General features: G+C 39.3%; 2 protein-coding genes across 6 annotated transcripts in view; one reads left to right on the top strand and one right to left on the bottom strand.

Annotated features, from left to right (window-relative positions):
- Positions 1-11,299, top strand: part of grid2ipb (glutamate receptor, ionotropic, delta 2 (Grid2) interacting protein, b) — a 37,347-nt gene extending 26,048 nt beyond the window's left edge. The window contains exons 16-26 of the mRNA XM_041974078.1: positions 2,410-3,165; positions 3,251-3,403; positions 3,753-3,840; positions 5,143-5,232; positions 7,988-8,184; positions 8,269-8,424; positions 8,512-8,598; positions 8,683-8,812; positions 9,001-9,119; positions 10,387-10,551; positions 10,677-11,299. Coding sequence (XP_041830012.1) covers positions 2,410-3,165; positions 3,251-3,403; positions 3,753-3,840; positions 5,143-5,232; positions 7,988-8,184; positions 8,269-8,424; positions 8,512-8,598; positions 8,683-8,812; positions 9,001-9,119; positions 10,387-10,551; positions 10,677-10,748 — 2,013 coding nt within the window. The 3' untranslated portion in view covers positions 10,749-11,299. The remainder of the gene's footprint in view (positions 1-2,409; positions 3,166-3,250; positions 3,404-3,752; positions 3,841-5,142; positions 5,233-7,987; positions 8,185-8,268; positions 8,425-8,511; positions 8,599-8,682; positions 8,813-9,000; positions 9,120-10,386; positions 10,552-10,676) is intronic.
- A 5,627-nt stretch (positions 11,300-16,926) lies between these two features.
- arhgap17a (Rho GTPase activating protein 17a) overlaps positions 16,927-27,793 on the bottom strand; it is a 32,245-nt gene continuing 21,378 nt past the window's right edge. For 3 of the 5 annotated variants that reach the window (XM_041973577.1, XM_041973578.1, XM_041973576.1), the window contains 10 exons: positions 24,979-25,090; positions 24,773-24,854; positions 24,586-24,666; positions 24,377-24,490; positions 24,176-24,267; positions 22,957-23,104; positions 22,426-22,704; positions 21,611-21,759; positions 20,901-21,446; positions 16,927-19,087 (listed from right to left, as the gene is read on the bottom strand). In XM_041973577.1, the coding sequence (XP_041829511.1) occupies positions 18,936-19,087; positions 20,901-21,446; positions 21,611-21,759; positions 22,426-22,704; positions 22,957-23,104; positions 24,176-24,267; positions 24,377-24,490; positions 24,586-24,666; positions 24,773-24,854; positions 24,979-25,090 (1,755 nt within the window). In that variant the 3' untranslated portion in view covers positions 16,927-18,935. Of the gene's footprint in view, positions 19,088-20,765; positions 20,788-20,900; positions 21,447-21,610; positions 21,760-22,425; positions 22,705-22,956; positions 23,105-24,175; positions 24,268-24,376; positions 24,491-24,585; positions 24,667-24,772; positions 24,855-24,978; positions 25,091-27,793 lie in introns of all 5 variants that reach the window. The other 2 variants (XM_041973579.1, XM_041973580.1) reach the window with 2 other exon arrangements.

A 27,793-nucleotide genomic window follows, 5' to 3' on the forward strand; every position in this document is an offset into this window, starting at 1 on the left:
TATGAACAAATATTATTGGCTGTTTGTTTTAAAAAAAAAATGCTTTATATTTTATATCAGATCACCTGTGTTACAGTCAACTAATTATTATTTCCTCCAGTCTAGATCTTTTTTTTTATTTTCTTATTTATTTTTAGAGTTTCATTTACATTGCCATTCTTCCTTATGGAGGACCAGGAGGGTCTTTAAAATATTTTGCGTGACCCTTTGCGGAAGGGAAAACCAAGTTAAACCAATCACAGATGCTCCTCAAATGTAAACAGCTGACTCATTGGTTAGACAGCCACACTTGCGTGGGTTACCTATTACTTCACCAAAATCTCCGATTTGTGGGTGCTGAGGACCTGGATTGAGAAACACTACTTTAAGGAGACTGCTGCAGATAAGGCGAAACTTTGAAGCATCTATTCAGCATTCAGAATATGAGTTTTTCTCAAAGTTCGATGAGGTCCAGCTGCTGTCTAACCAATGAGAGAGCTGCTTACATTAGAGCAGCAGCTGTGATTGGTTTAACTTGGTTTTTACAGATCAAGTCCCCAAAGTTCACACAGAAGCTAAATGGAGAGTGAAAACAATTAAGGAAATTATATTGCAAAAAGGATTTAAAAAAGCAAAGGGAAAAGAAAATTGAAATGGAAAAGGAGATTACCTTTGGAAATGTAGGAAATGGAAAGGTATTTAAAATCAAATTTATGAATTGTTATTTTTCTCCTTTTAGAAATTGTATTTGGTACATTTAGCAATTCTTCTTTAATATTTCTATTTAAAATGTGTGTATTAATTGGTTATTAAATTTGACTGTATATATTTAACTATCTAAATTTTTATTTAACAAACAATTCGTCATCATCAAAATGCTGTATTGCTATTTGAAAGACCCTCCTGGTCCTCCATATTTCCCAGTCTGTGCTCCAGCACGGCCTCCTATCCAATTATGAGCACATAAAGACAAAAACTGATTAGTTTTCAAAGTGCTCCATTGGCTTATGTAATGTAATTTTATTGTTAACCTGTAAGACGTCTGTCCATTTCCTGCCCCAATTCACTATTACTCATTAACAAGATCTCAATATACTTGAATTCCTCCACAAGAGTATGAGGGAGTATGCCACCGTTTTTCATTTTGAGTCCCACAGCCTCAGATTTTCATTACTGCTGCTTCAAAGTCAACTATCATCAGAGGAAAGCAGAGTTCAGGTTAGCAGAAAAGCAACTTTTACCAAGCAACCAAAACAACATGCATCCTCCACACTTACACGCTGTCTGACTTCGTTGCTCATCCTACTAAATATGCCATAGTAACATTTTACCAGCTCACATGTTGGATTTAGCTTCACAATGGGACAATCTGTTGTTTGTGAGTTTGCTTTAACAGGCAGACACACATTAAGGGAAGTATATGTGTTGTAGTGTTGTATGTTTACATTAGAACAGCTCTAATGCACGCTAAAATGAACACTTGTGTTACATGCACAGATTTATCAAGGTGGTTGTCATGGTTTCAGAAGAAGAGGTGTGCCTGTAAGTAAGACTTGATACTCAGTTATATAGTAGAATCTAATTATAAACAACTGCTTCTGGGTAGAGGTGTGAGCTGTGTGTCAAGAGATCCACACAGGAAATGTTAATTTATTTATTCCAGTAATTTGCAGTTTCTCATTATATTGTTAAATTTGTTATGTTTTATAAATATTTAAATGTTTATTTTATAAGATAATGTAGATTTTTGGTTTTGAGCCAGACCTAATTTCTTTATATTTTGCTTCTAAGGAGCAGGACTTATTTTATCTTTTGAAGTGAAACGGTTCTCCAGGCTTACTGAAGGTCCCTCTTTCTCACTTCATACTGGTCTTTGAATCATTTAAGAAAAGAAAGGCACCCAACTCAACAGAGGAGTCAGTGTTGTGTCTATAAATAACAGACAAATTTGCAACAAAAGCTGAATATTATATTTAGACAGTCACAAAATGGCACGATTGCACCCAAAAAGGTGATTCCCAAAGAGCTATCAGCCAAACATTTGGCATATGTCAGCATGTTATATGGTATGTTTTTAGATAAATGAAGAAAGAGGACAATTGGAGGACAAAAGAACATCATGTCTGAAAGGGATTTAAGACCTGACACAGGACCTGAGAGATGAATTTGGTCCTTTGATCAATCCTTCTGACATTCACTGAAGTTACATCAGAAACAAAGAGAAAAGGCTGAGTTATGCCAGATGACACAACAACAGAGCTGAAAACCAGTGTCAACAGGTCTGGAGTGACGAATCCTCCCCAGACCTCAACATTATTGAAGCATTATGGTTGAAAGGCCATTTTGAAACAGAACAAAAGGCAGCCAACATCCAAAGCAGGGTTTTGGAAAGTTCTATAACTTAACCTAACAAACCTCTTCTCTCACCAGATGAGTTTCCCGGAGGACCAGGACCTGGGCTTCCTATCTCGGCAGCTCAGCAGTGGCAGCAGTGAGGATCACAGTAGCAGTGATGAGGCCTCGTCGCCCACTTACTCCTCTGGATCCGAACCAATCCCTCCACCTCCTGACCAGAGCCCTCCACCTCCCCCACCTTTCCAGGTTCTGATACCACCTCCTGTCCAGTTTACTGATCCTCTCCCACCCGTGCGCTTCTCTCCTGAGCACATTCCTCGCAGCCGGATGCCCTTCCAGCCCCATCACCCCATTATCCCTCCTCCCCCACCGCCTCCGAGGACCCTCCTGATGAGTCGCTTGCCTCTACACAAAGTGCTCCCCACCAGAAATGAAGCAGAGAAGACTTACCAGCGCTTCCAAGCCACTTCTACCCGGCTCTCGCATGGCCACACCACCTTAGGCTCCTCTACGTTGCGTTCCTCCCAGCCATCACGCTACCTCCCCCGCCAGCTCAGCCAACCCCAGCCCATCAGACAGCCCTCCCCACAACCCTCCCCTCAGCCGCTAAGGCCAAGCCAGCTTGTCCTCCAGAGGCACCACCAGCTCCATCACCAACACAGCTACCAGGGCCCTCTGCCACCTTCCCTTCAGGATAACAATCCAACTGAGTGCGAGAGCCAAGGCCCCGCTGTCTCCTCGCTGCCATCCCAGACTCCAGCCTCTCATTCAACCCTCCCAAGTCACACCAAGACTTTTCAAAGCACACGACAGGAGCAACAGTCACAACAGGTAAAAGTCTCAAAGAGGTTGGCTTTGAGTTGTGTGAGCGTGCTACTTAAAAACATACATTTCATAACTCTTTTTGGTTTTCAAGGCTCTACCACCTCCACCTCCACCTCTGCCCCCTCCTTGCAACCCACCTCCACTGCCCAAGCCAGGTCACCATGCCTCAGACGGCAACCACATGAGCGTGAAGAGGCTGCGCTGGGAGCAGGTGGAGAACTCTGAGGGAACAATATGGGGTCAGGTGAGCGGTGATCTTTTGTTCTCTTGCATTCGTCTGTGGGAAGGTGCTGCATGTAGATAAACATGGCTGAGATCTGTGAATCTTCCCACTCTGGCTGCAAGTTTTCTCACTCTTCCCACGTTTCTTTTTCCATATTTGGAAGAGCCTCCTCATGTGTCTCTGATGAGTCACAACTGCATCAAAGCAACAGTCTTTCTCCTGTAAACAGACTTTAGCTGAAAGCTGTGAAAATGTTAAGCGTTTTTGATCCCAACTTCCAACCCAGTCAGATATGGATCAAATCTTATATCTGTATGCATGTATCCTGCCTCCTCTCAGAGAGTACAGTGTGTGCATGTCTGTATTTTAGCTGGGAGAGGATTCAGACTATGACAAGCTCAGCGACATGGTGAAGTACTTAGACCTCGACCTGCACTTTGGGACTCAACGCAGATCCAGTAAGTTATTTCATACCTTTAGTTACCCATCATTATACATTACCACCATGTCACTCATCATTTTCGGCACTTTTAGCTTAAACCTTGAAGGTCGTCAGGGACTTTTTTACCCATTGAGATAAATTTTGCCCACTATTTTAGTCTTGTCATCCCATATGGAATATGTAATAATCTTCAAATAAAATACACAATTTTTGTAAGAAAGTGTTTCTCCTGAAGAACTAAAGATCAACACCAGGAACAAATTTACTATCCTTTCAAGTCATTAGAGGAAAAAAAGTTCCCTTTCAAAGTAAATATAAAAACATTTTTAGATAAATTTTAGAATAATTTTTCCAGCTGGTTGGGAGTTTTAAAACCATGGTTTTAATAGGCTTTTATGTGAAGTAACTTTTAAATATGTAACTTTAAAAAATATGTATTTTCTGGAAAATAATTAAATGTATGTGGAGGTTTTTTTTCATAAGAACGGTTACATCATGAAATCAAACAGGCATTTTAAAGGGTTAAGATCATTTTAAAAAATCATATATTTGATGGTTTGATTATTACTAGAGTTAATTGATTAAAAACATTAATAAAAATTAATGTTTTTATTGCAGTTTTGGGGAGAGGACTTTTTGTCCTGTAATGACCCAAAAGGGTATTATATTCTAAATGTGACACAACAAAAAAAAAGAAAAATTAGCAAAGCATCAAAATCAATGTTGCTTTTATTTTAAGTATATATATATACATATATATATGTATATATATATATATATATATATATAAGACTATGTAAGAGTATATTAAGGTTCTTTAAATAAAAATAAACAAACACTGTAACTCTGTTTTATGTAAAAACTCATTATATGCTTCTTTTGTGTTTAGTTTTTTCTTGTAAAAACAGTGACATTATTTAATCTAACCAGTGTTTAAAAGGTTAAAACAAAAGGGTTAAACAATTATCTGTAATATATGTTAATTTATGTGTTTGTTTACTAAAATCACCTGTTTTGTTTGTACCTTCACAGTCATGATGTTGTCCATGTCCTGCTATGGAGCTGCTCCATTCACCTGCACCTCAAATCCATTCTCCATAAGGCACCATAATCCCTCTTGTTTTCTGTCTTGTCAGAGTAAATAATAACACAGATCTGTCAGAGGGGGAAAAAAACCTTTAGACAACCCAGCCTCTAACGACAGAGCTGTGTTATTAAACCACAAATCTGTCATATGCAGGCTTTGCAATTTAGTTTCTGTTTTTTTTACCCCTGGTGCCTGGAGAACATAACCTTACATTCTTGTTAAAATGATCAGTTTCTCCTCCAGAGCCAGCCTTCCTGCCTGAGAACTTTAAAAAGAAAGACGTGGTGGAGATTTTGTCCCATAAGAAAGCGTACAACGCCTGTGAGTACCACTTTTTCCTCACTAAAACCTCCAGGAAAATTCACAAAGTTTAAGACCATATCTTTCCATCTTTTCTGAGGGAAAGAGTTTGGAAACTGTCCCCTCTTAAATTAAAATATCTAATTAACACCTGTATGTGCAATGCAAAGAAAAGAGGCATTTGTCAAGGTCAAAAGAAAAGTGACAGTGTATTTATGTATTTGTCCATCTGGTTTTCATGATGAACTGATGCCAGGACAAATGAAAAGCTTTACATATTGAAATGACCACTCAATCAGCAGTGGTTGGAATAGCATTCACCCTCAGGTTGAAGGTGCCTTAATGCAAGAAATCTTCCCTTTTTTATCTGACTTGCAGCAGCAGACGTTAGTTTCTAACACAAAGTTTTCATTCAGTTTTTCTTAACAAGTACCAGCTTCAGTTTATAGAAGCTTACAGTTTGCTTAAAGTTTGGAAAAAGGCAAATTTTTTCTCAAATTTTTAAAATGACGTTGTAAGGTAACGAACATACAGTTACAATGTCAACTTCATGCAACAACTTACCTCCCAGGAGGTTTTAGAGAAACATATTTTTATTATATTCCTTAAAGCTTCTCTTATAACACGAGTTACTTTGACTTAAGTTTCACCATAATACAATAATTTATCTTAATCAAAGTAGCCTAACGGCTCCTTTTCATAATTTATATTAATAACAGATTATAAGAGTAACATGGATTATTATCAAATGCCTCAAAGCAGTGAGTCGATTTCTCTGCAATCGTGTCAAAGTGATTGACAAGACTTAGATTTCATTATCCCTCGTATGAGGAGGACTTGTGATGCTAATGCTAACTAACTTTAGCTATTCACATTAATTTCTTTTTTAACCAAACACTGGCAATGTTAAATGTGCACTTTGTTCCACTGGACAGATGTTACACTTTTAAATAGATGTAATTATTCTCTTTTCCTCAGCTGTAAACACAATGATTGATATCAATTGTTGCCATTGTCATTTCTAGTAAGTTCCCACCTTATCATCTTAAATTCAAGACAGTAATACATTGTCAAAATTCATACACACGACAAGCAAGTATGCAGAGTACACAGTATATGTTTTTGAAATACTTCTGCTTGATTTGTACAACAGTTAGTAAAACATATTGCTGCCAAATGCATGTTGAGATTCATTTTAAAGGATATGAATGAAAACCTTCTGGCCAGTTTTGCAGGTGATTAATGAAGTCCATTGTTTCTGTTCTCCTTTCAGTGCCGTCACTACATTTCCCATGAGCATTATCCCATGATACGTCATACATGCATGTTTGCTTTTGTGTATGTGTTGTTGTTTACATGTTACTGCCTGCCTGAATAAAATGAGAAGCAAAATTCAAAGTAAGGAAGCGATGTGTTGAATAAAAAATTAAAAACATGTTTGTGGTTGGACGGTGTAAGAAGGAGGCAGGTTACAAGAAAAGAAAAGACAGGGGAGAATATTGACAGCGATAGAGGCCATTTAGATCTGCCATGCAGGTAATTTGCGCTCACAGAGGCCAGATTTAGTTCGTAATCACAAACACCAAACTTAAGAAAACTGAGAAAACCCAGAGTGGCACTAATTCAAAAATTCTTAAGATTATATTTCTAATGAGAGCTTTGATGAAATTTGATTAAGTATAAATTAAATGAGAAAAGACTGACTTGTTAGATTATTTACTTTAGCTTCGTGACATCTTTTAATTTTATTAAAATATTCCAAAATGTTTGACTGCCAACATTCATCTTGTTTTAAGTTATGCTGTTAAATAAAAATAAAAAAATCAAAGCTAAAGTTTTAAAGAAGATAGTTTCTAATGTGTTAAGAGCAAAAGTCATTTTATTCCTCACTGGAAAGGAGAATGCTGAGAGGAGGATTTTTATGAACAATATCAATAAAAATTAAAAGAAACATTTGTTTGATTAAAAACATTCATTTGCACTTATAATCTGCCTCAGTTCCTTGAAAAAAATTTGGCTAGTGGAAATTCTGATTGGCTGGTAACTTTAGGAATTTATCTTCCTCATTAGCTGGTGGTTAAAAGTTTAGAGCTCTTGTTACCACTATTATTAAATTACACAGACAGAAAAAATGTTTTAACGCTGTCAAAATAAGATTGCAGGAAGGCAGTATTAGTGTATTAACTTACTTGGACCACACTGCACCTTTAAGTGGATTGTTTTTACACCGATGAGGTACGTTAAGCCTGGATTAGTTACGTTACATTTGAAGGAAACTGAGGTGGGAAACTAATAAACATGAGTAATGAGGACATGTAGGAAAAAAAAGGATAACTATTGTAAACCTGAACGATTGATAGTTAAAATATTTTATTCTGTTCACTATGTGACTAAACATCAAAGAGTAAGTTTGTACAAAATACATATAATGTTATAAAACTACCATCACACCAGCCAATCAGGTGGCAGATACTTCCCATAACTGGAAAATGGCAGACTTTCTCATTTTTCATCTTATTTCTGCCACCATCAGATCCATAATGTCAATTTTATTTATATTTCCTGCTGCTAATTGTCAGGTTTCTGGGGGTTATTTGGGGTTTCATAACCAAAAGCTTTAAAAATGGCATTTTTAGGAAGTGTGAGTACAAGGCAGAGGTAGATAAAAAGGTTTCTCAGCAGAGCAGGAACACAGTGATCTTCTTCGTTAAGAAAAAAACAGAGCTAAATCCTCCCCTTGCTCTCCCACTCACCCTCCTCCTCTTCCTCCCCGCAGCCATCCTCATCGCACATCTGAAGCTCTCTCCTGCCGAGCTGCGTCAGGTCCTGATGAACATGAACACCGACAGGCTGGAGCCAGCTCATATCAAGCAGCTGCTGCTCTACGCCCCTGATGATGACGAAGTCAAACAGTACGAGCACTTTGATGAGGACCCGGCCAAACTGAGCGAGCCCGACCAGTTCATTTTTCAGGTATTTCTAACAGAAAAACCTCTAAAATTACCAAAGTTTTAATAAGATGGAGTTTCTTGCATGAATGCGTGTTTTCTGTGTCAGATGCTAATGGTGCCTGAGTATAAGACTCGTCTGAGAAGCCTCCACTTCAAGACAACCCTGCAGGAGAAGACAGAGGAGTTGAAGGTGGCGTTTGATTACATCTACAAGGCCTCAGTGGAGCTTAAGAGCAGCAAGAAACTGGCTAAAATCCTGGAGGTGAGACTTCACTGCAGTCGTATTGCATCCAAAGCTGGCACTTTGTGTACCAGTAGTTGATATTAAAAACTTTTTTTTTCCCAACAGTTTGTTCTTGCGATGGGAAATTACTTGAACAACGGACAGCCCAAGAGTCACAGGACAACCAGTTTTAAGATCAACTTTCTCACTGAGGTACAGCATGGAAACATGCTTTAACCATGCTGCATTCTTCTTGATTTGCATGTTTAGTAATTAATTTAGATTTCTGTCTAACAGCTAAGCACAACCAAAACAGTTGACGGGAAATCCACCTTTCTCCACATCCTGGCTAAGTCTTTGTGCCAACACTTTCCCGAGCTTCTGAACTTCCCCAGAGATCTCACGACAGTGCCTCTGGCAGCAAAAGGTACAACGATGATGCAGCAGAAAGACGTCACTGAATGTATCATGCTTCTTCAAATTTGTTTTGACAGCAATAAGTCAAAGTTTATGTATTTCTTTGATGCAGTATTATGATCATTAAGCCATTTAATGATTGTTAGATAACTGATGTGGTTTTTGTAGTTCACCCATCTTTCCACGTGACCTTTACAGTCAACCAGAGAATCATCATAACAGAGCTGAGTGACATGCAGTCCACCATCCAGGACATCAGGACGGCCTGTCAGAAGATCCCAGCCACCTCAGAGGACCACTTCACTTCTGTCATGAGCGTATGGCAAAGTCTTTTAATACATAAAACACAACAAACAGACATTTATGGGTTTTGACATTCTTTTTTATGTAAATATTCAGGGTGAAGACCACCTCCATCATCATATCAGCATGATAAATATGAAGCTATAGCATGCAGCTTATAACTTAACTTAAACTAACAGTCAGTCTGATCTTGTCTTCTTTCTACTGGTGGATAACTTTTGCACTATCATAAATAAACATATATATATATATATATATATATATATATATATATATGTTTATTTATGATAAGGGCAAATACACACTTCAGATTTTTTTTTAAATCTTGGGTTATTACTGCTTGGGTCAGGCATTAAGGGGTTTATAAGTCATACTCCTGTGAAATAGCTGTTGTGAAAACAAATGAGGGTTCTGACGGTGTAGTCCTGAAGCAGCAGATACTCCCTAATCATCATGGTGGATGTCTTTGCTCTTAATAGCAGAACTTAGAAGTATGTCATAAATTTGGAAAAATACATCTTTCTTTTTCTTTTCTTTTTTTTCTAATTGTCTCATAAAACCATAAAAAACCCACATGGAAATGTTTTGTGGCTAAATTAGCTTTTTAAGCCAAACTGAGTTTTAAACACAGGAATATGAGCATTTTACCATGTTGGTCTGTGAGGTCTGACCATTTTGAAGAGTGCCCCAAGTGGTCATTCTAGGTACTGCTATTCAGTTTATAGCAGTGAGCTGCACAGAAATGTGTAGCTCACAGTTTTATAATTATTCTCATGCAATTTTAAATGCTTTTTTATTTTGCATATTTTTTTTAACAAATATATAAATTATCATTGTAAGTCAAGCACATAAAACTATTGAAGGTTTCTTTCAATTGAGAAGCAAATACTGTAGCTTCCCAACACACAGATTTTTTTAACACACAGATAAGGTCACTCTTGCACTTTTTTTAAGCAATGTTCCTTAAAATTGAAAAATGGATTTAAAAGACAGATTTTAAGCAACATGTTTAGCTGGCTATCTACTTTAAGATGGTCTAAGAAGTTTATCAGCAGTGTTGAAATAAACTAGAATTTAGTGACTCGTGTAAAGCACAAACACTGTGAAATCATGACTTCATTACTATATATGATATTAATACAGCTTAATATTCCCTAAAATACTTTCATCATTCAAGCCAAGACAAACTCAACATCAGCAGGGAGATGTTAGACAGACATTTTTTACATCTGTTTAAGAGTCTGATTACTAACAAGCTGACTGCACCTTTTGCACCTGCAGAGTTTCCTGGAGAACAGCCACCCTGCCATCCAGTCTCTGGAGTCTCTGCAGACCCGAGCAATGGAGGAATTCTCCAAGGTGGCTTCTTACTTCGGAGAAGACAGCAAATCCACAAGCACGGAGGCTTTCTTTGGTATCTTTGCAGAGTTCATGTCCAAGTTTGAGGTGAGCTAACAGCTCATTGTTGTGTTCATTGTGTCGCTGGAGCGAGCTGGGCTAAATATGATGTGGTCCAGAAAGCCAGCAGCTTCATAGTTTTCATGTATTCAGCATGAAATTTTATCTTTCAGAGAGCTCTGAATGAGACCCAGACTCCAGAAAACCCCAGAAGCCCCAGACTGTCTTCCCCTCTGGCCTGGTAGGAGCAAGAGATGGAGGCGGATATCAGGCCGAACCGAGAAATTTCACTCTGCTCTCCACAACCAAAGTGCCAAAAATCACACACAGAGACACTCCAACAAACAGGAACAGAGACGTTGTCATCTACAGAAAACATGAAGCATCTATCTGGAGAGTGCCCTGTGTTATACCAGGTGCTGGGATGAGCAGAAGAAATCCGATGTCCTCTCAACGAACAGCAGTTTGTCATCATTTTCATCTCTTTTTAACCAGTCAGTCATGAGAGAAGCCATCAAGGTACAGTTGATTACTCCTCTTCATCTTTATGTTGGACTAAAGGGAGATTTAAGTGATAAAACTGCTTGTGTGGATACAGATTACTTACTATGTTTATTATATATGACTATAAAAAAGTTTATATTTTCTATCAGATCATATTTGAGAATTCTAAAGATTGAGCATAGATGTAGACTGATGATGGATTTCTGGAATCAAGATTAACCACAGGTGTAGGTTGTTGGTGCATTCACTGCCTCCCATACAGTAGGATTTATTTTAAAAATGCCGAAAATGCATCGCTGATCTAGCCTTCCAGAGGAGGCGCTTCTCTTCTCATTTACTGTGGATTTAATGGACATCTGTTGTAGTGATTTAAAGTTTGAAGAAAGTTAATGTCGCCCACACATTTCTGTGGAAGGAAGGTCAATAAAGTTTTAGTTTAAATGTTTAAATGAAAAGGTTTGAAATATTGTGCTTTTATATGTATTTGAAGGGTTTGGATATAACCTGTTGGGAGTTTTTTGCTTTTTTTTTTTTTTTTTTTTTACCAGGTTTTTGTCTGAGTGTGTTTCAGCTACAGAATTAAAGCAAATGCAACCTGGTGATATTTACCATCATCATATCTTTGGATAACATTGTTAGGTATTGAACTGAGGAGATGAAAATATATGTCAAGTCTCATCTTTCAAAAAAGATTTCAAAAATCAACTATGTACTGATTTCTGTATGAGATTGCTTCTATCTTGCTTCCATTAAGTTGAATTCTTTTCTAGCCTTAGAAAATAGTGTCACATTAATCACCAAGCTGCTTCTACAACCCCAAATCTAAAAAAATAGAAAAAATTTGATTTGTATTTCAGTATGAACCCAAGATATTTCATGTTTTGTTAACATAAATCCATCTGTGCATTTCAGGCCTGCAGCACATCCCCCCAAAAAGTTGGAAAGTAAAACATTTACCATGTAATGTTGCCATTTCTTCTTGCAGCACTTAAAAGATGTTTCAAGTGGTTATTTTGTCCCAATCTTCCAGAAAACATGGCCTACAGTGTGCAGCAGCACAGAGTTGACCATGATGAGAAAAGGGTGCACTACTTGTGGAAAATGGAGGAGTAGGACTAAGGGGAGGAATTGTAATATGCTCTAATTTACCTTTGTCAAGGGTGATTAAAAAATCACAGAGCCCAGCTCTTACACTTGATACTGGAAATTGTTCTGATTGTCCTTTTTGTCTTTGGTCATGAGCACATGGTATGCATTTCTTAAAAAAAAATCTTAAATAACCACAGGTCTGAAGGCAGTCCAGGTTTCTACTGAGTTACAGGACATCCCAGACCTCAGAGGCCACAGAAGTTGATGCCAGCTCACATACAGCTTGCCATTTGTACAAACTGGAACATAATTGAAAAATATTTTATTAATCCCTGAAGATAAATTGTGTCATTGCAACAGAAATTATTAAAGAAATTCTAAACTAATTAAAATACAGCCATCAGAAAATCAAGTGATAAATCCTTAGAAAACTGAAATGTAGCAACAAGGAAGGCATGGTTGAAATCTCCAGAGATCCTCAGGAATCCATTGGGGGTTTTGTATTCATAGTTTGGCAACAGCTAAGCTGATGCCACATGCCAGGAGACAGAAGTGAACAGTCCTTGTAGACGGCATGGATGGAAACTCACATCCAGGGTAATTGTTGCAGATGATGCAATTCTGGACATCATCTGTAATCCCTTCTTTTTGCTACCACTCCGTCTGCAGTCTCTGTGTCTGGATTTTGGTTCTTATTCCAGACACTTGGGCTTTAGAAAACTCAAACAACTGCTCCCACTTGTAACAGTTAAGTTATACATCATATCAGATGTTTAAAAGCACCAGCAGAAGTCATTCCAGCATCACAGCTTCCAAACCAGCTCTGACTGTTTTTTCTGTGGATAAACTGAAGGAGAAAAAGACACAATACCCAACAGGCTGCCACTAATGCAACATTATTCTAAAAATGTAAATTTTGTGAATGGAACTTGGTATTTTAGTGCATGTTAAATGTTTCCAGTAATCCCTTACCCATCTAATTATAACTGTTGATGAATGATGGTTCATGATGCACTGATGTCTGAGGGGTTGTCCACCTCAGGCTCACTGAAATTCCTCCATGATTTTCTGAATTGTAGAGGGAAAAATGTGCAAATGCTTCCCAAGCTTTCTGTAAAGCCTGACCCAAGAAATGATATGCAATACAGAATTTATTTGTACCCATTTAAAAAAATCTAAGACAAAAAAATTAAACTGTTCATGACCATGTCTATGTAGTACAAAAGGTTTCCACCAGGGGGCAGAAGACAAGTATCAGTCCCAAAACAGGAGGGTTTTGGGTAAAGTTTTTACCATAAAGTGATGCAGTAGGTCTCAGTTTTGAAAGGTTAAAGGACATTGCTTTTATATCTTTGAATGATCTGGAAGTCCTCAGCTTTTTAAAGACTTTTACTGATGCTACTATTACACCAAATCATAATGACAATTGACAATTAAGGCATTACGTAATTTAAACAAGCACAGCAATATCAAGGTCCATACACAAAAATTACATTTACCTGAAGACGTCAGGTGATTGTCCAGCATCTTTTTTTAACCTTATTATTAACCTTGTTTGCCACTGTCACAACTTTTTTTTAATGTGTTGTTACTGTGTAATGCAAAAACTTTAAGTATATTGAATTAACTGAGACTTATTAAACAAAACATGACAATTCTTGGGTTCATACTGTCTGAAAATAAAAAAATAACTTTTTATTTATGGAAAAATTTATTTTTTATTCAACATATTTCCCAATTTATTTATTTTCTTTTATTTCTGAGTGTAAATGCTGAGGCAGGGGTTATATGTTTGCTTCAGTTTAACACGGGATCAGTCACATGCATCATCACAGTTTAGCTACTAGCAAAGATGTGGCCTCTAGCAGAAACGGAACAGCTTGTTTTTTATTTTGAATGCAGCCCTGCTTAAATAAGTCTGTGGCTGCTGAATGTATGAACAAATGTGTGTGTGTTGGGAGATGACGTAGGGGTCCTCCTTCTGTAAATGGTTATATCCTGATTCTTTGGTTGTCATGGTGATGTCACCACTCATCTACTGTGCTGTGTACTTGTGTTGTATTTATGATGATGAATGTGTGTTAAGCTCGTAAATTCAAGTTTTTCTATGCACTGTTCATTGTTTTCATTTCTACTGGTGTCCTCCAGGTCTTGGTTTATTTTCTTGTTCCAGAGTGTCATCAGAAAAATTACTCTTTCATTCCTCCTCATTGCACAGCTTTAGTCAGGCTTTACAAGGGGACCGTAATCTTGTAAACCATGAAATCATAGCTGCTACAAGTGTAACAGTATTTCTTGTCTGAGTCAATAGCATGTTGGTGCAGTTAATATATTAAAATGTGCAGCTGGTAGCATTCCCCTCCTCCCTCGATATTTAGGTTTAAAACAAGATATCTATTATTTAAGTTTATGTATTGGTTCCCTTTTATAACTGTTTTATATGTTTTCATGGAAAGTTGCTGATGTTTTGTGATCATTGGACCCTTTTGTTTGCTTTTAAATAAAGAATATGTTTATTTAATCTGATGAAGGATGTTTCTTTATTTACTATTTTGACATTAAACTCACCTGCCACTTTGTTAGGTCAGTTTTGCTAGTAACAGGTTGGACCCCATTTTTTTCCTTTAGAGCTGCCTCAATTGTTCATGGCATAGATTCAACAAGGTGTTGGAAACATTCCTCAGAGATTTTGCTCCATATTGACATGTCAGAATCACACAATTAAAGCAGATTTGTCGGCTGCATCCATGATGAGAATCTCCCGTTCCACCACATCCCAAAGCTGCTCTGTTGGATTGACATCTGGTGACTGTGGAGGCCATTGGAGATTTAAATCTGGTGTGTTGAAATAGAAAAACATCTAAAAACATACAGGGCTGTGGATCCTGAGGACCAGAATTAGCACAGTCATAAAGGGATGGGCATTGATTTGTAATATTCATGTAAGCTGCAGCGTTTAATGATGCTCAGTTAGTACTAAGGGGCCCAAAGTGTGCCAAGAAAATATCCCTCACACCATTACACCACCAGCAGACTGAACTGTTGAAACAAAGCAGGATGTATTCATGCTTTAATTTGTTTACACCAAATTCTGACTCTACCATCTGAATGTGGAGCTGAAGTGGAGACTCATCAGACCAGGAAACATTTTTCTATTTTCTTTTGTCCAGTTCTGATGAGTCTTAGAATTGTAGCCTCAGTTTCCTGCTCTTAGCTGATAGGAGCGGCACCTGGTGTGGTTTTCTTCAGCTGAACCTCATCTGCTTCAAGGTTGGGCATCTTTATGTATTCAGGGATGGTATGCTGTATACTTTGGTTGTAACCAGATTATTCGAGTTACTGTTGTCTGCCATTTCTCTGGAACCAGTCCATCCATTCTCCTCTAAGATCAACAAGGCATTTTGATCCAGACAACTACTGCTCACTGGATTTTTTTTTTTTTTTTTTTTGTGGCACATTTCATCTTTCCCACAACTGGGTTTGATGCGTTTTGTTGCAACACATGTTTTCACCACCTCAGCTGAGGTTGTGCTGGAGAATCCTGAGATAGTTTGTCTCATTTCTCTCAATCTTATTAGTGTAATCTCTCTGTTACATTGGCAACAAACCATCCCCATAGCATGATTCTGCCACTACCATACTTATGGGCTTGACACACGGGAGACGACGTCGCTCTTTCTCCGTTCATTTCTTATGGAACCTGCGTATTAAGGCGAAAATCGCTGCCCTCCTCCAGTCAAGCGACAGGCGACATTCGTACATGTGAAATGTTGCACTCGTTCATGTAGAAGTGCACACGGGGGCTTGCGATGCGACACAAGAAAACAGGGAAAATGTTCAATTTTTGTCGCTGTCGCCTGGTACTATAGCCAACCAGTGAGGGGCTTCATGGACTGACCAATGAGAGCAGTCTAGACACACACTTCTCATTAACTTGTACACACCAACAGCTATTTGAGCTGATGATCTTGGAATCTGAGTGTTTAAAAATAGCTCCAAGAGGTATTCTTAATGTGGAAGTCTCTGATGCTCCGTCTCAGATCTGCACCAAGCAGTGTTAACTTTAAGTTAGCACATTTAGGCAGGTACAGTGGTGTAAAAATTGTGTTTTCCCCCTTCCCAATTTCTTATTTTGTTTGTTGTTTCAGATAATCAAACAAATTTGTCAAAGACAACATTAGTAAACACAAAATGTAGTTTTTAATAAAGGTTTTATTATTTAGGGAGAAAAAAAGATTCAAACCTATAGCATTAAGCCACAGCATCTCAATCAGATTCAGGTCAGGACTTTGACTAGGCCACTCTAAAGTCTTCATTTTGTTTTTCTTCAGCCATTCAGAGGTGGACTTGCTGGTGTTTTTTTGGATCATTGTCCTGCTGCAGAACCCAAGTTCGTTTCAGCTTGAGGTCACGAACAGACAGTCGGACATTTGTGGCTTCAGAAATTGCTTTATAACCTTTTCCAGATTCATAGATCTCCATTTCTTTCTTTCACATTTGTTCCTGTATTTCTTTGGATCTCGGCGTGATGTCTAGCTTTATTCATTCTAAGGGGTGGAAGATTAGGGTAATTTTTTCACACAGGGCCATGTAGGGTTGTTTTTTTTTTTTTTTTTGTCTCCCTTAACAATAAAAACCTTAATTTAAAAACTGCATTTTGTGTTTACTTGTGTTGTCTTTGACTAATTAAAATTTGTTTAATGATCTGAAACATTTAAGTGTGACAAACATGCAAAAAAATAAATAAATAAAAATAAAATAAAATCATAAAGGAGACAAACACTTTTTTAAAGTGTGCATTCAACAATGAAACACAAATCAACTACAAACTAGTTTCTTCATATACTTTATTCTCTTTGGAAAAGGGGTATAACCAAGCTTCATATTACAGGTTATATTCCATTTTTAAGCTCACCAGACAGCATACATACAAAACTACAGAGCTTGAAAATGCAGCATTATTATTTGTTTAATAGCATTTCTCTGGGAGAGCATAAAAAAAACAAGTTCCCATGATGCACAGGGATAAGGCAGTGAGGTACAGGAGCAAATATAGAAATGAGGGGATTCTTATACTTTGTCTCTGAAAAACACAACTCGACTCATTTTCGAGGCAACTGCAGCATCTGAGACTTATTCCATTGGTACCATATCAGCTCGGTTCCTCTCAACTGAACCGAACTCTTGTTTGTGTCTGAGGCCAAACAAAGCAAATGCAATAAAGCAATTCTTTAAAATCCTCTGAATTAGCTAAATCTCACACCACGTCACTACTGAGATTTCACGACAGCATGTGCTCTCAGCTCAGTGGGAAAGAGAAAAACAAATATCTATAAAACAAAAACAACCCAACCAGTTCACAAGAAAGCCCTCACTGAATGTGGGCAAGTGCAACATCAGCTGTTTCTGCATCTTTAAGCTCAGACTGAAGATGTTGGTAATAATAATAATAAAAAAAAAAACTGTCCTTTCTCTACATTCACTCACACATAACCTGTGGTGTGTAACGCCTCGGCAAACACCGGAGAAAACACTGAGATAAATGAACAGAAAGGCAAAATACTGTCTACTGAAAGGTTGGTCAACCCTGCTACTTCTGCTTAAAAAACCCAGAGACATCAAGCAAAACACATTTAAATAAACACTTTTACGGAGCAATACACAAACCATCCACCATTTATATCGCAGAGGATCCAACTGCCTTTCTCGCATCCTTAAAACACAACTGTTCCCATGACAACCTCTTAGAAATACAGTAGTATTAGGAGCTAAGTATATCCTCCGTACAGTAAATATATTAAATGCTTATTTTGCAGTTCTGGGAGGAACCGGTAAGGCATGTTTTACATTTAAAGACTGCAATAATTATGTCAAGCCACAGGGAATGTATGTGATTTTTTTTTCCTCTAACAGGTAAATAAATACAAGAGTGAAAAGAGAAAAACGATGGAGCAGACATAAGAGGAAAAAGAGGAAAAGGGGCTAAATCAAGTGTTGGAGATGACTGGAAACCTGCAGTCACCAGCTACACTTTAAGCAACTGTTTTGGTTTCTACTTCACCTGCTGACTTTTCCCTTCCCATCTTTGTTTCCTTTTCTAAGGCCATTTTTAAACATATTATAAAGAGAAAAAGAAAAGAAAAAAAAGGAACACCTCAAACCAGATTTCAAAGTCAGTCGTTTGGGGCTACCTGACTACCCAAGCGGCAGTCATCGGACTCTGCTTCTTGTCATCGATTGTCTGCAGCCTCTTTTGCAAGCAGAATGAAGATGGAGGAGGCGGCTTGTGTTGAAGCGTTGCAGCTTTGCATCACAAACTGCACTTTGTGCCATCACGGAGAAGAACCCCTTTGTAAATAACTCCCCTAATGATGACGGATCTGTTACACATCTGTCTCTCAACGGACATCAGATGGATTACAACAAGGACTACAAATCAATTATTTGGATTGTTTTCATTACAAAAGAGTGAAAATGCCCTTTGTGGTCAGTAGGTTATGAAAATTAATGTTTCCAATCAATTCTTTACAGATCAGCTGACTTTTAGCTTCCATATCCTACTTCTTTTTAAGATCTGGAATCCAACTATCTCAATTTAAGTGAAGTGATGTTGCTACTTATGTTAGCTAGGTCACATACTTTGGTTTTCAAGCCACAAATCCTGCTGAAGTGCCTATTGTGTTGCCATGGCGCTGTGTCCTCCATGATGGGAGCCAGAAGCTGCAGCATTCACACAGAAGTCTTTCTTCAGAGATTCATCTTTCAGACGAAGGCTACAGATGAGGTGCGTGCATTAGAAGAGGAGATGTACTGGAGTAGTGGTACAGAGTGTCATCTTCTTATAAGACGGTGCTCTCAGTGTCCAAGTCACAGTCTTTGGGATGAGGCAGGGAGGAGGAAGAAGAAGAAGAGGAGGTCATCACTGGCTGCTGGTCTACAGCAAACTCAGGGATCAAAGTTCGACTCAGCCCCTTGAATGACATAGCCGGGTCTAGACAGCAAACCAGACGATGGGTAAGTCACAGGGAGGAGACAATCTTACAAACAAAAGACTATTTTTTTAAACAGCAGCATCTGCTAAAATCATTTTAATCTGTGTTAGCAAAGAATTGCAAATGTTTTCCATGCTCACAGGCACTTACACTAAAAACTCCACACACATCCTATCACATCACACTCTCTTCATGCCCACATTATGTAAACGATGACCGTAATCACAAACACATGCAGCCTCCTCCTGCAGCCTGAGAACATTTAAAGCTGCTGCAGCAATGCCAGCCGTCAGGCTGTAATATTTTCCAGAGCTTAGAGAGCAGCACTGCTGTCGGCAACAAGGAGTTGCTCTGTCGTTTCGACAGCAGGTGGCGGCGTGGACTCAGCAACTGTGAGAAGCGGCGCAACAAACAGTGAAAGCAGATGGAAAACATGAAAGTGGAGTAATATGAACTGTTACAACAGAGCTGGAAATTCCCATCATGGTACATGCGTGTCAGAGTTACTCATGCTTTATGAAAGGATGTTGCCTTTCAAAACTCCTTAACAGTGAGATGAGAGACAAACACAATGCCATCATGTTTCAGAAACACACAACAGAGTCTATCCAACATGTAGGCTTTGAAAACTACGTTCTGAGTGTGAAACCTGTACAATATCACAGATGATGTTACAGTTCAGTGATGCTTAGTGAAGATGTGATGAATTAAAGCTCTGATGCTAGGCTGTTGTATCCACGGTGAACTTTTTTATGTCATTTAATACTCCGGTTCTGCACTGGAAACACAAACTCACCAAACTTCTCCTGTAAATCAGGTGTACTTAAACCAATAAAAGTGACTTCCAAAGAAGGAATGTGCCCAGTTTTACTCAAAACATCTGTATAGGCTGGTCTCACTCAGTGAATATAAGAGCTAGTGGTTCTCTGCTACAAACACACATTAACAAAAAGGCACACCAGTTTGTCCACTTTGTTCACAAGCAAATTGGTTGTCCTACTTCTATGTCCTTTCTGAATCCAGATTCTTCGGTCACCATCGATCTGGGGTTAATATTAGGAGTAATTCCCGTCTCCTAAATCCTGACTGGTCACCACTAATGGCTTATCATACAGCAATCAGCAGCGTCTGTGGTGAGTTAGGAGATACTTTTTCTGTTAATTTATGAGTGTCTGAATTGACCATTTTTGTAGTTTCTGTTGAGGGTGTAAGAAAAAGCAGAGCTTTTCAGGGCACAAGGGACATCAGGCTATCTTCAGTGGTCTAATATAAATGAGGATTCATCACCAACAAATTTTTTTATCTACATACATAAGCAGCCAAATGTGTGTTGCATTTCAAAAGTGTGGTTTCCCTTTTAGAACTCTGTGATTTAAGCTTTTTCTTTCATGTGACACTAACCTGGGCACTAATGTTAATCTTTTACCTATTAACTGGCATCGGTGAGTGTAATAGAAGTCAAATATGCTGTTTGAGTATTAAACACTAGAAGTGGGACCCTGACTAAAAGGCACTGATAAAGAGCACCGTATAGTCCTGCATCAGAGCTATGAAAAATAAAAAGTGACATCTGACAGATGCAGCAGGCAAAATAATAGAACTGTGGTGGTTACCATGATTTGTTAAGGCAAAGAAAAAGTGCAGGTGCTACAGTTCAAGTGTCAGTTTTCAACAAACCTCTCACAAGTGCTTGTCTAACCTGTGGAGGCATCACAATGCAAGACTGTTAGATACAGAACACATTAGTATTTAGCTGTTAATAAATTGGACGTTACCGTATAAGACATGCATCGACTGAGAAATAACACCCACCCATCATCTTGTAAGCGGACGTGCAGATACCGTTTGTCTCGCCGCTCGGTGTGGTGGGTTGAGGAGGTGGCGGGATGCTGGGTCTGTTCCGAGGTTTGGGTACGGGCCGCTGCCGGGGAAGCGTGCTTGACTGATAGGGGGAGGGCGATGGTGGAGCGACAACGTCCTGGGTGGCATTTGAGGGTGGAGGGGTGTCTGGAGGGGTTGGTGTGTCTGGAGGTGATGGCTCCATGCCCTGTTGGTCCCCACTGGGCTGGCTGAGAGAGACAGGCTGTGGCGGAGGAGGGCTGGCCTGTGTCGGGGGCTGTGGAGGTGGATGGCTGGGGGCGTGGATTGGGGGCTGGTTGCTGGAGTGGCGTCGGGGCGTAATGCATGGCTGTGAGGTGGTAGAGGTGGGGGAGGTGGGAGAGTGGCTGGACAGAGGTCTGGGAGTGGGGCTGATAGACTGGGAAGGGCCAGAGGAACTGGTGTTGTTCACAGAGTTACATGGCTGGCTGGGAGGAGGGTTTGTGGGTTTGGGTGGGGCAGGAGCCTGTTTCTTGGTACCTGAACATTCACAACAAATCGAGCCATTATTGGTGAAATATTTTATCTAATTTATTATTTTTTCTTAACCTACACACTGAGTCATGCAATGATAAAAACAGCATGGTCTCTTTACTGCTTCCTGATACCTTATGACTTGAAAAAAAAAGTATGCACACTCTTACCTCGGCGCATCATGTGTGGACTCGGCCCCATGGATCCAGTCCCGGAGGCTCCAGTCCCTAGCTGCCCTGCAGCCGGGCCAGTTCCTCCAGAGCCATTCCTCTGAGAAACAGGGGTTGGAGCAGGTGTAGAATCACGCAGCCTTGGGTTGCTTTGCAGAGAAAAAGAAAAAAGGTTTTAAACCTTCATTGTGTCCTTTGGGTCAAGCTTACACAAAAGCATGAACATTTGATGGTTTTTAATTAAGCTAAATCTGGATCTTTATCTAAATTTACCTTTCTAACAGTGTGTCTATTACTAAAAGAAAGCTGAATAAAACTCAACAGTGTCATCTGTATAAAAATGAATGTCCTTTTCACCAAGTGAATAAAAGAAACCCTTCAGTGTCTGTATAACAGCCTGTTCAGGCTTTCCAAAGCAGTTTGAGCCAGTTAGTGCAAAGTTCCTGCTGATTTCAGTGATTTGGGGAGAAAAGCAGAGGGATGAGAAGCTGAGAGGCCTGGAGTGTGACTGTTAGCAGAATGACAGAGGCTATTGTCGAGCCGTTTCTGTGGGCCGACTTCAGACAAGTCTGCATAGCTGCAACTGGTGGTGGCGTAAGAAAACTTGTGGTTTTGACAGAGAAACAACAAGCTGACCCCAAATGACCAAGATAAGAAATGGAGTGTGTGGGATCCGAGTGAATCATCTATACTTATGAAACTAACAAGAGAGGACAAAAATGTTGTTCTACATTTCAAGCAATAAAAAGAGCAGTAATGCATGCTGTGTCGTTCTCCACCATCAGCCGAGACACAGTGAAGCAGCTCCTCCTTACCTGAGCTCCTCTGTGTGCTGGGCTAGAAGCTGCTGAGCAGCAGCGAGAGCAGCCAGACTCTGTGCCAAGCTATGCTGGGAAGTGTCAGGCCCTGAACCCCCTGGTAGAGCTTGCAGCTGGGGTTCGGCCAAGGGCTGAGCGACCTGCCCAGCCACATGTCCCAGCGCTTGAGCCTCAACAGGGGGTAAAGGAGGCTGGAAGGCAGGTGAGGTGTGCTGCTTTCTACCTAAGGTGTTACTGCCTCTACGAAGGGTGTGGTCCGAGTGCTTGTTAGAGGTGCTACACAGGGAGGGAGAGGTGAAGGAGAGAAAGAGAAAACACCGCAGCTTTATCTGAAAGTCATAGATTTGACCAGAATCACCAAACCCCACATGGAGAAATTGTGAGAATTTGTGAGAATTTGTGAGAATTATTTGGGCTAAAATCTATAAGAAGGTAAATTAAGAGAAATAAAGTTAAAAATGAAAAAGAAATCAGTTCAAGTAAGCAGGAAATATGTTCAGCAGCTTTCAGCAACCCCTGGGTTATTACTTGTCTTTGCGTGTTGTGTCATTCTCTGGTCCCACCATACTGCCAGGTCTCTTCCTCTCAATGGTGCTGCAGTCATAATCTATGTGATTATTGTGGTTGGATGCAGGTGTGGGCATTACAAACATGCCAGACACGTTGAACTCCACATCTGTAAGAACAAAGAGCCACTTTTACTATAATGTACTAAGCAACTCTGCCTGAACTCCATGCTGAAAACACATTTTACATGAAACCAGGATGAATTGCTTTTTAACCCTTCTACAGAAAATAAGTTACTGCTGTTACACAATGTGATACAGCCCCATTTTACTGCCTTGCACAATGACACTTCAGTAGATGAGACTTTCTCCTACGATTGAACTTGTAAGAGTAAGGTTAAAAAAAAAAACAACCAAAGATCACATGATCTTGGTCTTCATCCAAGTGAGGCATAATGTGCTTTACTGGACTGTTTATAATCCAAACCAAATGCAGGAAAACACCCTGAAACACAAGATTTTATGGGTAAGAGACAAGGAAGATGTTGCCACCAAGACTGCAAACACATACTGGAAAAATTAACATATCAAACTACAGAGGAGGTGTCAAATTTTAATCTTGCATCTTAATTCTGACAAGGATCAAAAAGGACTATAACACAAACCAGAAGGGGGAGGGACACCCCTAAGCCATGTTCTACACTTTATGTGCACCACAGATTAATAAATCATTGCAGCAACTGTGCAAAGACTCGCTTTAAGAAACTCTGGGAGAGTTGAGGGTGGCTGTGAATAACCTGCCTTATAAACCATGACAAATGGGAAATGCTTGGGCTGAAGCATGATGTAATTAGTAGCTCAAAAAATGTACAAAATGTAAGAAAACAAGAATGCGAGTGACATTTTAATTGTGTCTGCAAACAAACCTAAAGATACTTTAGGTCTTGGAATAGGTGGTTTTAGCACTACACAAGCTGCATAAGAGGAATGAATGACAGCTGCAGCCTTCAAGCTACCCCCTTAGGGAAAAAAACAACAAAAAAAGCAGCTTGACCATGGACAGACATGGCAGCAATTTTTATCTTAAGCCTTGGAGGCTTGATTACTGCTGATTTTCTGTCCTACTGGGCAGTTAATATCAGCTGCCTTCACCCTGATTCCCTCATGTATGATTGTGCTGTCAACTAAAAATTCAGAAGTCAGGGTGAAAGCAGCAGCTGTAGAGTGAAGTCAGATCCTACCCTCAGGAAAGAACCAGTCAGCATGCTGAATGATGGGCTCAACAATGGCCACCACGTGCACAGAGGTGGCTGCAGCCATCTCCGCCAGACTCCTTGAAAGAAATGAGTAGACATGCAAAAATTAGCTTTCCCAAATGAGCCAAGTTCAGATAACGGACTATATTTTTAGAAATGTACTTCAGCAATGTTAACGTCTCTCACCCTTCAGTCTTGGCCCAAAGCAGATTGGGTCCCAGGACAATAGCAATGTTGCTAGGAGTCATTTTGTTCACTTCGCTCTCCTGAGCCAGTTTGGCTAAAAACTTTACCAGATACCTGCATGGAAATAAAAAAAAAAAAGAAGTAGTAGTCACATTTCAGAGGATTAATTGATGAAGTTGATGTTCTGGTTGCAGGTTTAAGTAACAAACCTTAAGTTGGTTTTATTGCTCTTTGGTAGTTGATCACAAACAACCCAGAGTGCCTGCAGCCGTTTGTCTGGGTCTGACACACTGGAAAGATAGAAGACAGATGAGAGACAGAAACCAAAATGGCCTTTCTTATTGCTGTGTAATGATAAATCCATTTAATGGGAAGTGATGATATTAGAAGCCTTGCCTTGATGCCTGGATCCATTCATCATAAAGTTGGTAGGTCATTAGAGGTTCTGGTAGTTCCCTCAAGTAGGACTTCAGTGCCCCTGAAACCACATGCTTTCTTTTGAGACACTTCGAGGACAAAAACTTTGTAGTATCATTTCATTAATTTGGACTGATGCTACTGGATTATTGATCTGTGTATTGTTACAACCCTACAGGACATACCAGCGACAGCATGGGGATCAGAGTAGAACTCTTCCAGTTGTGAAGTGGAACAGTCCAATGCTGCCTTTAGCTTCTTTAGCTTGGACGCCCCTGCTGCAATCCTAAATAAACCCTGACACACACAGACAGATGAATGACAGAGAACATCAGTATCAATGGCGAAGAAGCATGTAGACATTTAACGTGCACACAGTCAAACATTCACTTTCCTTTCACAGAATTACAGATAGACTCTATAAATCCACTCTATAAACTCCCTCTGCCAGCTGCACACAATGAAACCTTAAAGCAGGCAAACAAACACACCCTCCAGTCTCGGCACAGCCAGCTCTTTACTTTGACACATAAACAAAGGCCGCCTTCAGACCATAATGACACAGACTGGACTCACCAGGGAATGAAAAGAGCAACAAAAAACGTGTGTTGCTGTTAACACTTGCACACACTCTACCATTTTTCCCCTTCTCTCAACATCGACGCACAAAAAGAAGAAAAAAAAAAAAAGATTTATAGACAGGAAAATGCATTGTATTGTATTCTAAATTTAATTCAGGGAGGAGATACAAACATTTCATAAATCATCACTGCACCATAATGGCTGGCCATGTTTCTAGAAAAAAGCACTAAAGAAAATAAGAAGCTGCTCTTTACAGTTTGTTTGTCCATCTCCTCGACTCTTAATGTGTTTATGTGTACAAACAATTTACAGCTTAGTTTCAATTATTTCAGCCACCACTCCAGCTGATAAGCAAAGCTGCTGCTTTGGGGAGCTTCTAATGAGACACTCTGGCATTTCTTCTTCCGTGGGTCAGACCACGAAAACCAGGTTACTTCAGCAAAGAGTATGTGTTTCATTCAGAGTCAAAATTGCTTTTGATGAGTTTTAGCAACTTCAAACAACACTACATAACTTTCCAACCTTAAAACATTGTGCTTCTGCCTCGTTTTGATAGCACACTGATCCTGATTGATGTTCATTATGTACATACATGGAGCCGCCACTACCCAGCACTGAGAAACCACACTGTGTTACAGCTCTGTTTGTCTGTACGGCATCTTTTAAATTGCTGTCTGTTTGAGATGATACAAAGACAATAGTAACTCAAATAACCACTGGTTACAACCAAGGTATGCAGAATACCATCTCTGAATGTATAAAGCAGGTTCAACCTTGAAGCAGATGGGCTACAGCAGTAGAAGATCACACCAGGTGCCACTCCTGTCAGCTAAGAACAGAAGATGATGATGAAAAAATATTGCCTGATCTGATGAGACTCCATTTCAGCTGCAACATTCAGATGATAGGCTCAGAATTTGGTGGAAACAACTTCAAAGCATAAATCCATCCTGCCAAGTCTCAACAGTTCTGGCTGCTAGTGAAGTAAAATGTGTGATATTTTCTTGCCACAATTTGGACCTCTTAGTACCAACTGAGCATCTTTTAAACACCACAGTCTACCCGAGTATTGTTGCTGACCATGTCCATCCCTTTATGACCACAATGTAGCATCTTATAATGGCTACTTCCAACAGGATAATGCACCATGTCACAAAGCTTAAATCATCTCCAAATGTCTTCTTGAACATGACACTGTCCTCCAATGGCCTCCACAGTCACCAGACCTCAATCCAACAGAGCAGCTTTGAGGTGTGGTGTAACGTGAGATTCTCATCATGGATGCAGCTGACAAATCTGCAGCAACTGTGTGATGCCGTCATGTCAATATGGAGCAAAATCTCTGAGGAATGTTTCAAACACCTTGTTGAATCTATGCCATGAAGAATCAAGACAGTTCTGAAGGCAAACTGGGTCCAACACAGTACACAATAGCAAGGTGAACCTAATAAAGTGGCCTATATATTTCTTGGGCCTATCATATCTAATTCTTGTCATAGCTTTTCACTGCTGCTCACAAGTTATATAATGGCAGCAAAACACCCTCCTGTATTCTAGACATTAGCCAACAAACACGTAAAACACAACAGACAACATTAATGTCATCAAAAATGATTAAGGCCACGTCCATACATTGGATGATAAATAAGAACACACATCAGTTTATTAAAGCTTTAAAACTTTTACCAATGACTGAATCCCCCAATTTATTATTTAGAGACTGGTTTGCTTTTTAAAATATTGTAAAATACTTTGTTTCTCATTTCTTCTGAACAAATACTCAAATTTTATTGTTTTTTTCTACGAGGGATTTTTTTTTATGTCATATTTACTTTTGAGAAGGTGAACTAGCAAAAACCTGGCAATTTCCCATCTTTGATTAAAAATTAAATGAAGTTTTCAAGACTAGATATTTTTCTGCTGAAGTTACAAGTCAGCTAACAGAAACTGCATCAGCTCATATGGAGATAAGCATTTCTTCATCATCACGTAGCAATCCTGTATTTCTAACAGTGAGCAGTCTACCAAGAAAATTGAAGCAACCAAAATATAATGGAAAGGATTTGGAGTAACAGTTTAATTTATGGTTTGCAGGTTTTCTCTATGCATGGCTTTCACCCCACACAGAGTGAAGGATTACCCAGAATACAGCCACCAGAGCAGCTACAGAGAAATCATTAATGCATTATCCTTCAGCAATGACAACCTGTTAAGGTCGAGAGTTGATTGGTTCAAAGTTTGAACTGGACAGCGGACAACCACAAAAGATATCACAACAAAATCACCACAAAGAGGGGGAAAAAAAGTAGACAAAACAATTAAGTTCAAAGACCCACTGATGAAAAGGCCAGACAATGACTGTACTGTATGACTTTAATCATTTCTAACCTTGTCTTTAACTCCACTACAAAACCGTTC

This window comes from Melanotaenia boesemani, chromosome 21 (genome assembly GCF_017639745.1).
Source record: "Melanotaenia boesemani isolate fMelBoe1 chromosome 21, fMelBoe1.pri, whole genome shotgun sequence".
In the NCBI taxonomy this organism is placed as follows: Eukaryota; Metazoa; Chordata; class Actinopteri; order Atheriniformes; family Melanotaeniidae; genus Melanotaenia; species Melanotaenia boesemani.